A 13,202-nucleotide genomic window follows, 5' to 3' on the forward strand; every position below is an offset into this window, starting at 1 on the left:
TACTCCAACTTGGCTTTTCCTCTTCTCTTAGGTTGCCAGGCAGAGAGACAGCACCCCTGCTTGTTTTTTGGCTGTCCTGACTCTTCAAGCTGTTGCTTACCATGGGCCTGAAAGCCAAGTCCCAGCCACCAGTGGAGGAGACTCCTATCAGAGTGGCAGTGCGCATTCGCCCACTGCTGCCCAAGGAGCAGCTGCACGGGCACCAGACATGCCTACGAGGTGACGCAGAGACCAAGGAGGTTACCCTTGGGCGCAACCGCCATTTCCAGTTTGACTCTGTCTTCACTGGATCCTCAGACCAGGAATCTGTGTATGCTGCTTGCGTGCAACCTCTGGTGGAGGCCTTCTTCGAAGGCTTCAATGTTACTGTGTTTGCGTATGGCCAGACAGGCTCAGGCAAGACTTACACCATTGGAGAAGCAAGTATCTGTGAGTTCCACCCACTTCTTACATTAATAAGATGCTCAGAATTCTCTCTTTTTCTCCACTCCACATGCATGTAGTCCTGTGTACATTTAAGGAAAATTAAGGCATCTGAACCATAACGTGTTAATCTTGCTTTGGAACTAAAGAAGCAAAATGCTTTTGCTTTGAAGTTTCCTGAAATGTTTTAATGCTGAACAATGCTGAACAATTGATGCTGAACAAATGCTGAACCTCTTTAATGAGCTTCTGCCGTGCATTAAAAATGTGGTTGTTCAGGCAGGCATTTGGGGTGGGTTAGGGTGTTTTAGAAAACGTTTTTATTGTAGAATTTTATTGTTTTAAACTGCTTTATTATATTCTGTACATCGCCCAGAGTGCCTGGGTGACCAGCCAGTTGGGCGATCAATAAATTTAAATCAATCTATCTATCTATCTATCTATCTATCTATCTATCTATCTATCTATCTATCTATCTTAAGGATTTCTGTCATAAAAGAGAAATGTTTGCCATGTGTATTCAGAAAAGTAACTTTTTAAATTTTATAAATTATTATTGATCATGATTATAGCACTATCAACATGAATGGTGCTTGACAAAAAGAAAGGTCCATGCTCCCAGGCCTGTAAATTATAAAATGACTCTTACGTTCCCTCAAACTTGAGTGGATTTTCTTTCCCGTGAGAAGATTCCTGGACTATTATTCTTAGATGGCATTGGAACATGAGGGACTGAAAGAAGAGCTCTCCCCTCCAACAGTGTGAAGCCATTTTAAGTGTGTGTGTGTGTGTGTGTGTGTGTGTTGGGGGTGGGGGGATTATATCTAGCAGGCTTGAGGTAAGAAAGACTCATCCCTGGGCAACTAGGTAGGTAAGCTTTACATTAGGTTGGGTTTCTTTTCTTTCTTTTAAACCCTTGCTGTGCCATTAATGACTAACATGGATGTGAGGGGGCAGGTAGGCTAGTAAAACCCTTTGTGGGCTAGAAACTTTTCTGGAATTCTTTTGCAAGGCTTCTGTACAGTCTTGGATGAGAAGGAAAGCATTTTTCAGCTTCATGCCTTACTTGAGACAGCTGGCAACTCTACGATAGATACAACTGTGTAGTATGTCTGGGATTTGGCTGCTTCTGGTTTGCTGAGTAGATGTGGGCATGGTGGAAAGGTCCCTGAAAACCCCTTGCTTTATTTAGAATGTGTTTTACCTAGTGGTTGCTGAGTTCATGTGGAATTGTCATGAGGCCTGTCCTTTGCAACAAAACTGCTTTTGGGGTCAGTTCCATCAAAAACAAACCAACAACTTTTCCTATATCATAGCTTTCTCCTTGGTGATGGAATATGTTCTCCCTACTTCCATTACATCTGGTGACTGTGTTCCTTCCTTACAGCTTCCATCAACGAGGATGAGCAGGGCATAATCCCACGAGCCATGGCTGAAGTCTTCAAGCTCATGGATGAGAACGACCTGCTTGACTACATGGTCCGCATCTCTTATTTAGAAGTGTATAAAGAAGAGTTCCGGGACCTGCTGCAGGTGGAGACGGCTAGCAAGGACATACAGATCCGGGAAGATGACAAGGGCAATATTGGTAAATGCCAACATCCTGGCCTTCTTCTCTCTCCCTGGATATTGCAACCCTTAGATGGTGTATGTACCTTTAGAAAGCCCAGCTTCTCATTGTTGCAGAGGTGGGTGCTGCCCTGCTTCCCTGCCATTGCTGAGCTGTGATTGAGAGGGAGACTGGCAAACCAACCAGACAGCAGGGTTTGGTTTTCCTTGTCTTCTTGCTGAATCTTCCCTAGGTGGTGTTTGGGAGTAGGTGTAGCATCCACCTCCACAGCACTGAGGCGATTCAGTGTGCTGCTCTGTGGCTGGGTTCAAGCATAATGATAAGTCAGAATTGTTGAGAATTCTGGCGTACTATTCACTGCTCAATCACCCCCATTTGGCTCCTGCTGTCAGTGGAAGTGGTTGAACTAACCAGAAACTAACAAGGAAGCAAAAGCTTCCTATAATGGGCCCTGGCTTGGCACTCCCCTAACAAACCAGTAACAGGAAACAACTTCAAACCCTGGCTTCAAAATCTGATTTGTTAGGAGAGCAACAAACCAGGAGTCTTGGTTTGGACATAATGAGGAAGTTTTATTTCCTTATTAGTTTCTGGTTAGTTCAGCCACTCCTGCTGGTGAGATAAGCCCAGCAGCGGTTATGGAGCAGCATGTATGAGTATGCTGCTGCTGAACGATAAGCTAGAATTCTCAGCATTTATGACTTATTGTTGCATCCAAATGTGACCGCTATTGCAAGTAGCCACCCTAGTAAGTAGATATCGAGTGTAAAAGTTCTGGATACTTTCACCCATCATGAAATCAGACTTGATTTTACCTACCATGTGATTTGTGGGGTTGATTTTGTAAAGTTTAAAATCATTAAATGTGGGGCAACTTTTTTCAGCCTGAGTATAGGCCTCAGTTCAGATGTGCAGTTTAGACTGCTGTCTTTTATTTTCCAAATTAAGCTCAGAAGCTGACACACCCAGCAAATGGCTTTTGTGCAGGCCTTGTGGCTTAGCAAGGTTTGGGTAATCAGCCACTGGCATTAGATGTACAGGTAGGATTGCCAACTCCCCTCCCCCTCTGTACCTTTAATAGCTCTCTCCATCTCTATGCTAGGAAAAGCTTCACCTGCTAAAATTTCTGCCTGAGAGGCAAATGTGAAAAGTCAGAGAGTAGGGTCCTGAGAAAGGCTGGTAACTTTACATACATCCGAGTGGAATTTGACACTCGGATAAAGTGGAGGAAAAATGGACCACTGCTTAGTTTGGGTTGTGGTGCCTGTAGTTGAGCAGCTACTCAGCTGAGAAACAGAGGGTGCAGTCTTGTTGGGGAGCTCTCCTTAGGGACATGGAATGCCACCAACATAGGCATAGCTCTACTCCCATGGCACCATTCATTTGCAGATGTCTTACTCTATTGCACCTTTACAACAATCCCATGTGATAGATGTCAGGGTTGCCTCTGAGCATATAGAGTGTCAGATCAGTTCAGATTCTGAGGAAGAGCTACAACACGTGGGGGAGGAACTTTCCCAGGCTTCAGAGGCTCAGCTGGACGGAGAGGCCCTCCATTCACACATCCTTGTGAGTGATACCGAACAGGGGGAGGCGAGGGAAGGACAACCTGAACTCTTAGACGCAAGGTGCAGATGCAGGCACAAGCGGGAAATCGCAGGGGCTGAGCTTAGGTGCTCTGCCCAATAGGCTTGGCGTCAACAGCTGCGCCTAGAGGTGTCACGGGAGGGGAGGCGATCTTCCCCTCCCACCCCTTAAGTTCAGAGAGTTTACTGCCTTTTTCCCAAACTGAGAACAAATTTCGTAACTCCCCTTTGAACTCCTTGAAGGCTTTTCCTTTGTAGTCTATGTGTCTTTAGCAATTTGCATCTGTATGCCTCATTAGGGTAATGGAATTAAAGCCTTGTAAATGCAGCCTCTTGTCTGAGTGTTGATTTGGCTATTGGAGTTCTCAGCAGGGCAAAAGGGAATCGTGACAGTAGACCACTATAATCTCTAGGTCAGGGGTGGGGAACTGGTGATCCGCAGGCTTAATCCAGCCTGCCGAGGTTCCCCATCTAGAGCCTCCATCCAGAGGGCCATAGAGGAATCCCCTGGGAGGAATCTACGCTGTTAACAGTGGGGATACAGATAGTGGAGGCCTTTGCCAGTGCTTTCCCAGCACAAGCGAAGTGGCTTCGCGTAGTTGCTTCTCACAGCCGAGTCCCCTTCTCCATGCCTTTCTCAGGATGGGGGTGGGGTGATGTAAGTGGGGATGCCCACACCCCATGACATCATCTGTGCTGCAGAGGGCCTTGTTGGGGGGCAGTTTGTCCCCCCTAAGGGTCTGTACCCCTTCCCTAAATAACAGAGGCTGAAAGTATATTATTTGCCAATGGCCACACAATGAGTACTGGCAGTGGTAGGATCTGAACCCATATCTCTTAGATTCTATTATAGCTCCCTATCTTGGTGCAGGTTGTACCTTAGCTATCTTTGCTATCCTTCTCTTGTTACAGTGCTGCACGGGGTGAAGGAGACTGAAGTGGAGGGCTTGGATGAGGTTCTCAGCCTGCTGGAAATGGGCAACATGGCCAAGCACACAGGGGCCACCCACATCAACAGAAAGTCAAGTCGCTCACACTCCATCTTCACTGTGACAATGGAGCAGCGGCGTAGTGCTGGGCGCCTCACTCGTCTCGCCCTTCAAGAAAAGCTCTTGATTCCAGCCTCCGGCCAAGTTCTTGCCTCCAAATTTCACTTTGTTGACCTGGCAGGCTCTGAGCGGGTGGTGAAGACGGGGAACACTGGGGAAAGACTCAAGGAGAGCATCCAGATCAATAGTGGCCTACTGGCACTGGGTAACGTAATCAGTGCACTGGGAGACCCCCGCCGGAAAGGCAGTCACATTCCATACCGAGATTCCAAAATTACCAGGTCAGCCATTCTTTTTATCCACAGCAGGCTGCATTAGGGTGCACTCCTTTGCGCCATGCTTGAAGATTTTGTTCATGTCTCGACTGTGCTGTTTGATCATTTGGGGTTGGTCCCATTCTATTCCTGATTTAGACTTACCATTTGTTATTTCTGCTAATTCCGTTCTGACTGCTGGTTCTTAGGCATGCTATTGTTCCAAAGTCACAGAATATTTTGTGTTTTCGGTAGCTCCAAAGATCTTATGAGGCACTCGAGTTTGTCCCCTAGTGAAAGCCTTGCCCACCCAGTGAAAGTAAAAATCCAGCATTTGCTGCCATGTGGGAGGGATTTTTGGCAAAATGAAGCAGCCCCTGGTGGGTTCCAGGAGGGGAAAATTGGCCTCTGGACCCCCATAAATTGCCTTTGCCTTCTATAGATTAATAGATTTGGCTAGCAAGGAGTGGGATAGGAATTTGACATGGTGATGACCAGCAAATATCCAGAACATTTTGAGTCTATTCATCTCTTCCTCAGGGGAGAAATTAAACCGCAAATAGAGATGTTAAAAGTGGTATTAAAAAAGAAGGGAGAGAAAGAGATTTGGGGAATCAAGGAAATGCATAAGAAGTGAACTTTTTCAACCGTGCTGTTAACATTTTCATTGACAATATCTGGGGGGATTGGTGTTCCTGAAGATGAAATGCAAGTTAGGATAAAAAAAAAAAGGTGAGAAACCTGTTTGGTATTGTTTATTAGTATTCGCAATAAATATGTAGGTATTCCCATTTTATTATCTTCGTTGTTCATTTGGCTGCATCCCTGCTGGTGAGATCATGTCCTGATTTCTTTGTCTGTCTACTCCTTAGGATTCTGAAAGATTCTCTAGGTGGGAATGCCAAGACGGTAATGATTGCCTGCATCAGCCCTTCCTCCTCTGACTTTGATGAAAGCTTGACCACGCTGAATTATGCCAACCGTGCTCAGAATATCAAGAACAGGGCGGTGGTGAACTGTCGCAAGGAGCCAGAGCACGTGGAGGAGCTGCAGCTGCAGATAAAGAGGCTGCAGAGGGTGCTGGAGCAGCGCCACCGCTCAGAGACCCGCATCATCAACCGATCTGAAGCTCCTGTCAAGCGGCACTCACGGGACAATGCCCGCTTGCACGCGGAGTGCAGCCACTACAGGACTTGTACGGATGCTGCGTACCAGCTCTTGATGGAGTTGCAAGGGGAAGGCAATTTGACTGTGGATCAGATCCTGCGGGTGAAGGAGTGGTTGTGTGCCGTGGAGAGCGAGAGGAGTGAGTTGAGTTCGGCCTCTGGCTTAGACAGTGGTATTGAGAGCACTTCAGCAGAAGATCAGAACCACAAAGCATCACGTTCAAAATTGATGAAACCTCAGGTACGAGGAAAGGATGCAGGGTGTGGGAATTCTGTATGTACTGAGGGCAAGACCCCAATGCCTTTGTCAGGATGTCTCTGCGGGAGATAAGAGCCTTATACAGAGGTTTTCAGCTAGTCATATAATCTGGGCCTTTTTATGCAGTCAGTTAGTAGTTAGGTTAACTGTGGGTTGATTAACCCATAATTAAGCTATAGTGTCTGGGTTCAGCAATCACACAGCAACCTCCAATCGGCTGAATCGGAGGCTGAATATTCAAAATGGCCACAGAACACATCCTTCATGGACCACAGCAAATCGTGGGTTTGCCTCCGTTACATGCAAATGGGCCCACAAAAACATAAGAACGTAAGAAGAGCTATGGTGGATCAGACGCAGCGTCCATCTAGTCCAGCATTCTGTTCACACCGTAGCCAACCAGCTGTCGACCAGGAACCCACAAGCAGGACACGAGTGCAAGAGCACCTTCAGTATAGAGGAGATAAAATCAATACAGAACTTGCAACAGTATCAAAAATTTCACAAATCTTAAAACTCCAGGAAGATAAATGGATATTTATTTATTTTATTATAATATTATAAGCCACACTTTAAAAAATATTTTTCTCTTGGGAAATTTACAAATAAGTAAATCAGGTTTTAATAAGTAAATAATAAGTAAATTTATTAAATAAGTAAATCATGGTAAATAAGTAAGTAAATAAGTAAATCATGGGGACCGCGGTGGCTTAGTGGTTAAGACGCTGAACTGCAGACTGGAAGGTCGGCAGGTCAGCAGTTCGAGACCCGAGTGCTGCGTGACGGAGTGAGCTCCTGTCTTCAGTCCCAGCTTCTGCCAACCTAGCAGTTCGAAAGCAAGAAATTGCAAGTAGATAAATAGGTACCGCCTCGGCGGGAAAGGTAACAGCGTTCTGTGCACCTCGGTGTTCAGTCAAGCCGGCCACATGACCACGGAAGCGTCTTTGGACAGTGCTGGCTCTTTGGCTTAGAAACGGGGATGAGCGCTGCACCCTAGAGTCGGACACGACTGGTTGGGGACACCTTTACCTTTTTAAATCAGGTTGACCAAAGCAGGATTCTTCTCTGGATATTTTCCCACTGCTATATATTTCTGGGGATTTTTTCCCCATTTCTAAACATACATTGTTTCATAAAGTTACTTAGTAACATAATGAATGAATATCAGACAAAGTTGTAATTAATTTTTTTTCCAGGTGACTAGGAAGTATCTATGTTTATACACTGAATATCTGAATGTAATATGAATTTATTTGAATATAATCTTTAAATCACATTAAAGGTGCAATCCTAGGCATGTTTAGACAGAAAAAAGTCCTACAACTCCCAGCATTCCCCAGCCAGCCATGTTGGTTGGGGAATGTTGGGAGTTGTAGGACTTTTTTCTGTCTAAACATGCATAGGATTGCGCCCTAAGGCTCCAATTCTAAACACACTTACTCTTTCCATTGAACAAAATGAGACTTACCTAACAAGTAAACAAGTATAGTTCAAATACTGGAAAAAAATAATATGCCAAATTAATATGGTATACTTTTAAAGGTGTTTTTTAGTTTGCTTGTTTTACTTGTTTGCTTGTTATAAGTCAAATAGACAGAGACGGATCCCAGTCAATTTGCTTCATCAAACAGTTTTCCAAAAATGTCTGAGAATGTTAGTGAGGGTGTGCTGCTGAAACCCGTTGGGGTTGGTGTTGGTGTCCTGGGATAACATACTCTGAATTCCTTAACTGTTTAAAGAAATGCTTTGTATCAGGAATGGGGAACATGTAGCCCACCAGATACATGTTCCCCAGATGATGGACTGCAACTCCCATCATTTCTAACTATTGGCTGTCTTGGCTAGGGCTGGTGGGAGTTGCAGTTCAACATCTAGAGGGCCATGTGTTCCCCATCCCTTCTCTATATAAATAATCTTGATTACTCTGTCTGATGGGACTGTTTCAGAACTTCTTGGAACCCACCATGGAAGCAGAAATTGGCTCATGCTGCAGGTTTGAAGAGAATAAGCCATGAGGAATTACCCAGTGAGAGCCAGTGTAGTGTAGTGGTGAGAGTGACGGACTGGGAGCCGGGAGATCCGGGTTCTAGTCCCCACTTGGCCATGGAAGCTCACTGGGTGACTTTGGGCCAGTCACAGACTCTCAGCCCAACCTACCTCACAGGGTTGTTGTTGTGAGGATACAACGGTGAGGAGGAGGATAATGTAAGCCGCCTTGAGTTCCTTGCGAGAGGGAGAAAGGCGGGGTATAAATGCAATAAATAAATAAATAAATAAATACCCTTGCAATCAATTGCGCAAAAGAAAGAATTGACCACATCGCTTAACAATACTTGCCCGCTGTGTCTAATTAGATTTGGTTTATCATTGTCTTCCTGCCCTTGGTTTTTGTCTCCTGCTAGATTAAAGAGCGCACTGGCTTGCAATAATTTATCCTGACAAATGAGCTCATTCACCATAATTGCAGAGTTCAAAGTGTTTCATGGACACTAATTGTGCATTTCCCATATTCTCAACTGTTTGGTTGATCCCAGAGATCAAGAAACACATAGTAAGTGAGGGAGATGCCTTTTTCGGGGATCAGCTTCTCTTCACAACGTAGGAAGTGAGCCTTTTGGGGTACAATACATTGGATTTTAAAGTGTTCTTTAATAGAGAGGCTTGAAGAGGAGGAACTGCGTTTCTTAGGTGTAATCTGATTGTTAAGACCCTGGAAAATCAGATGGTCCTCAGGGCGGGGGCGGCGGGGGGAGGAAGGAACATAGGTAGATCTTTGGACTGATTTATCGTAGCAAAGGTCCTGACAATTTGTGCTTCATGTTGGGACCCTCCCCAAAAGCAGATGATGTCTAAATACAGGCCCCCTCTCCTGGCATGATTTCAGGGATAGTTGCTGGTCAGGGCCTGGTTGCAGATGGCTGTTTCCAGTTGAGCCATCCTTGTTTCTCATGGGGGCTGAGGCAAGGTATGGGACCACTATGCTACTAATATGGTCAAAAAGACACACTCTTTGTTCTGGGCTCACAGAAGGCAGAAAGAACATTCTAAAGGTTATGGGAGAAAGTGTCATCTCTCCCTTCTCTTCGGCAGGAGCAGGAGGACCACACAAAAGGATCCGAGTCAGTGAGAGAAGATCATGTGGCGAGGCTGGAGAGGCAAGTGGAGTGTTTAGAGGAGGAGAATCGGGATTTTCTGGCTGCCCTCGAAGATGCTATGGAGCAGTACAAACTGCAGGTATCACCTAGGCTTGTTGGCAAACTTCTAGTGATCTTCAGATGGAGGAACGTCTGCCCTTGCAGCCAGATTCTTTTTGCCTCCCTTTTGCTTTTGTTAAGGTTCCCTCATCTCGCCTCTGTTGCACCTGGAGGGAAACTTGTCCATATTTTGAATGTGAGCCCACGATTCTGCATTCTTACAGGCCACCTTAACATATCTTGTTCAAGATACTGGGGTTTTCCCCTGACTTGCCTCACTTATGGATTTGCTGTCCTTGTCCAACTAAGCTGTCAGTGTGGTGGGCACCAACAACAGCTGCTGGGCACTTAGTACATGAAAGATGTAGTCTTGTACCATCCGGCTTGTACCATCGCTTATGTTTTGATTTTGTTTTTCAGAGTGCCAAGCTGCAGGAACAACAAGACATCATCTGTGAACTACATAAGTCCCTGCAGGTTGAGATGCCAAACATTGGTGTTCCCGAACTGCTGCAAAATGTATTCTTGGTGCAGCTTGGCCAAAGGCCTCACACAGCCCCTGTGGATGCTGCCCGGTCCCAACGTTGGCTCAGGCTTGCCCATAATAACCACACCAAGGTTTGTGAGTTATCCTGTAGTTGTTGTTCAGTCGTTAAGTCGTGTCCGACTCTTCATGACCCCATGGACCATAGCACACCAGGCCTTCCTGTTGTCCACTCTCTCCTGGAGTGCGCTCAGGTTCATATTCATTGCATCGGTGATGCTATCTAGCCATCTCATCCTCTGCCATCTCCTTCTCCTTTTCCCTTCAATCTTTCCCAGCATCAGGGTCTTTTCCAGTGACTTTTCTCTTTGCATTAGGTGGCCAAAATATTTCAGCTTCAGCTTCAGTATCCGTCCTTCCAATGAGCACTCAGGGTTGATTTCCTTTAGGATGGACTGATTTGACCTCCTTGCAGTCCAGGGGACTCGTAAGAGTCTTCTCCAGCACCACAGTTCGAAAGCATCTTCGGCGCTCAGCCTTCCTTATAGTCCAGCTCTCACAGCCATACATTACTACTGGGAAAACCATAGCTTTGATTATACGGACCTTTGTCGGCAAGGTGATGCCTCTGCTTCTTACTATGCTGTCTAGGCGTGCCATCCCTTTCCTCCCAAGGAGCAAGCGTCTTTTAATTTCATGGCTACAGTCACCGGCTGTGGTGATCTTGGAGCCCAAGAAAATAAAATCTGTCACTGCTTCCATTTCTTCCCCTTCACTGCCAGGAAGTGATGGGGCCAGATGCCATGATCTTAGTTTTTTTAATGTTGAGTTTCAAACCAACTTTTGCACTCTCCACTTTCGCCCTCAACAAGAGGCTCTTGAGATCCTCTTCGCTTTCTGCCATTAGGGTGGTATCGTCTGCGTATCTCAGGTTGTTGATAATTCTCCCGGCAATCTTAATTCCGACCTGTGATTCCTCCAACCCGGCGTTTCTCATGATGTACTCTGCACATAAGTTAAATAAGCAGGGCGACAATATGCAGCCTTGTTGTACTCCTTTCCCAATTTTGAACCAGTCGGTTGTTCCATGTCCAGTTCTTACTGTTGCTTCTTGACCCTCGTACAGGTTTCTCAGGAGATGGGTAAGGTGGTCTGGTACTCCCATCTCTTTCAGAATTTGCCAGTTTGTTGTGATCCACACAATCAAAGGCTTTAGCGTAGTCAATGAAGCAGAAATAGACGTTTTTCTGGAATTCTCTTGCTTTCTCCATGATCCAGCGAAAGTTGGCGATTTGATCTCTAGTTCCTCTGCCTCTTCGAAACCCAGCTTGTACTTCCGGTAGTTCTTGGTTCACATGCTGCTGAAGCCTAGCTTGTAGGATTTTGAGCATCACCTTGCTGGCATGTGAAATGAGCACAATTGTACGGTAGTTTGAGCACTCTTTGGCATTGCCCTTCGTTGGAATTGGAATGTAAACTGACCTTTTCCAGTCTTGTGGCCACTGCTGAGTGTTCCAAATTTGTTGGCATATTGAGTGCAGCACTTTAACAGCATCATCTTTTAGGATTTGAGATAGCTCGGCTGGAAGACTGTCATCTCCGCTAGCTTTCTTGTTAGTAATGCTTCTTAAGGCCCACTTGACTTCACTCTCCAGGATGTCCGGCTCAAGTTCAGTGACCCCATTATCATGGCAATTAGGGATATTAAGATCTTTCCTGTATAGTTCTTCTGTGTATTCTTGCCACTTCTTCTTAATCTCATGTACTTCTGTTAGGTCCCTGCCTTCTTTGTCCTTTATCATGCCCGTCTTTGCACAAAACGTTCCCTTGATATCTCCGATTTTCTTGAAGAGATCTCTAGTCTTTCCCATTCTATTGTTTTCCTCGATTTCTTTGCATTTTTCATTTAAGAAGGCCTTCTTGTCTCTCCTTGCTATTCTCTGTAACTCTGCATTCAGTTGGATATATTTTCCCCTTTCTCCCTTGCTTTTCGCTTCCCTTCTTTCCTCAGCTACTTGTAAAGCCTCATCAGACAGCCACTTTGCTTTCTTACATTTCTTTTTCTTTGGGATGGATTGAGTTGCTGCCTCCTGAACAATGTTACGGACCTCCGTCCATAGTTCCTCAGGCACTCTGTCTATCAGGTCTAATCCCTGAAATCTGTTCGTCACCTCCACTGTATATTCATAAGGGATATGATTTAGGTCATACCTGAATGGTTTAGTGGTTTTCCCTATGTTCTTCAATTTAAGCCGAAATTTTGCAAGAAGCAGCTCATGATCTGAGCCACAGTCAGCTCCAGGTCTTGTTTTTACTGACTGTATAGAACTTCTCCATCTTTGGCTGCAAAGGACATAATGAATCTGATTTCGATATTGGCCATCTGGTGATGTCCATGTGTAGAGTCGCCTCTTGTGCTGTTGGAAAAGCGTGTTTGCTATGATCAGCGTGTTCTCTTGGCAAAACTCTATGAGCCTTTGTCCTGCTTTATTTTGTACACCAAGGCCATGCTTGCCTCTTATCCCGGTGATTTCTTGACTTCCTACTTTAGCATTCCAATCCCCTATGATGAAAAAGACATCTTTTTTTGGTGTTAGTTCTAGAAGGTGTTGTAGGTCTTCATAGAACCGATCAACCTCAGCTTCTTTGGCCTCAGTGGTTGGGGCATAGACTTGAATTACTGTGATGTTGAATGGTTTGCCTTGGATTCGTACTGAGATCATTCTGTCGTTTTTGAGATTGTACCCCAGTACTGCTTTTCCCACCCTTTTGTTGACTATGAGTGCTACTCCATTTCTTCTAAGGGATTCTTGCCCACAGTAGTAGATATGATGGTCACCTGAATTAAATTCGCCCATGCTTGTCCATTTTAGTTCGCTGATTCCCAAGATGTCGATGTTCAATCTTGCCATCTCATGTTTGACCACCTCCAGCTTACCTTGATTCATTGATCTGACATTCCAGGTTCCTAAACAATATTGTTCTTTACAGCATCGGATTTTCTTTTCACCACCAGACACATCCACAGCTGAGTGTCCTTTCGGCTTTGGCCCAGCCGCTTTACTCTTTCTGGCACTACTTGGAAATACCCTCTGCTCTTCCCCAGTAGTATATTGGACACCTTCTGACCTGAGGGGCTCATCTTCCGGCGTCATCTCTTTTAGCCTTGTGATATGTTCCATGGGGTTTTCTTGGCAAGAAAACTGGAGTGGGTTGC

The 13,202-nt window shown here is 45.3% G+C and overlaps 1 protein-coding gene across 5 annotated transcripts in view; it reads left to right on the forward strand.

The window, feature by feature from the left end:
• The window catches only part of KIF7 (kinesin family member 7), a 32,361-nt gene that overhangs the window by 3,341 nt on the left and 15,818 nt on the right, over window positions 1-13,202 (forward strand). For all 5 annotated transcript variants that reach the window (XR_014785394.1, XR_014785396.1, XR_014785395.1 and 2 more), the window contains exons 2-7: window positions 32-429; window positions 1,811-2,011; window positions 4,492-4,909; window positions 5,755-6,289; window positions 9,398-9,541; window positions 9,922-10,119. Coding sequence is in view for 2 of the 5 variants with exons in the window: in XM_084817295.1 (XP_084673421.1) it covers window positions 102-429; window positions 1,811-2,011; window positions 4,492-4,909; window positions 5,755-6,289; window positions 9,398-9,541; window positions 9,922-10,119 (1,824 nt within the window). In the remaining 3 variants the exon portion in view is untranslated. The remainder of the gene's footprint in view (window positions 1-31; window positions 430-1,810; window positions 2,012-4,491; window positions 4,910-5,754; window positions 6,290-9,397; window positions 9,542-9,921; window positions 10,120-13,202) is intronic.

The sequence above is a fragment of the Heloderma suspectum genome, chromosome 11, assembly GCF_057233095.1.
Source record: "Heloderma suspectum isolate Gila_16-S chromosome 11, 16-S_ref, whole genome shotgun sequence".
NCBI lineage: Eukaryota > Metazoa > Chordata > Lepidosauria > Squamata > Helodermatidae > Heloderma > Heloderma suspectum.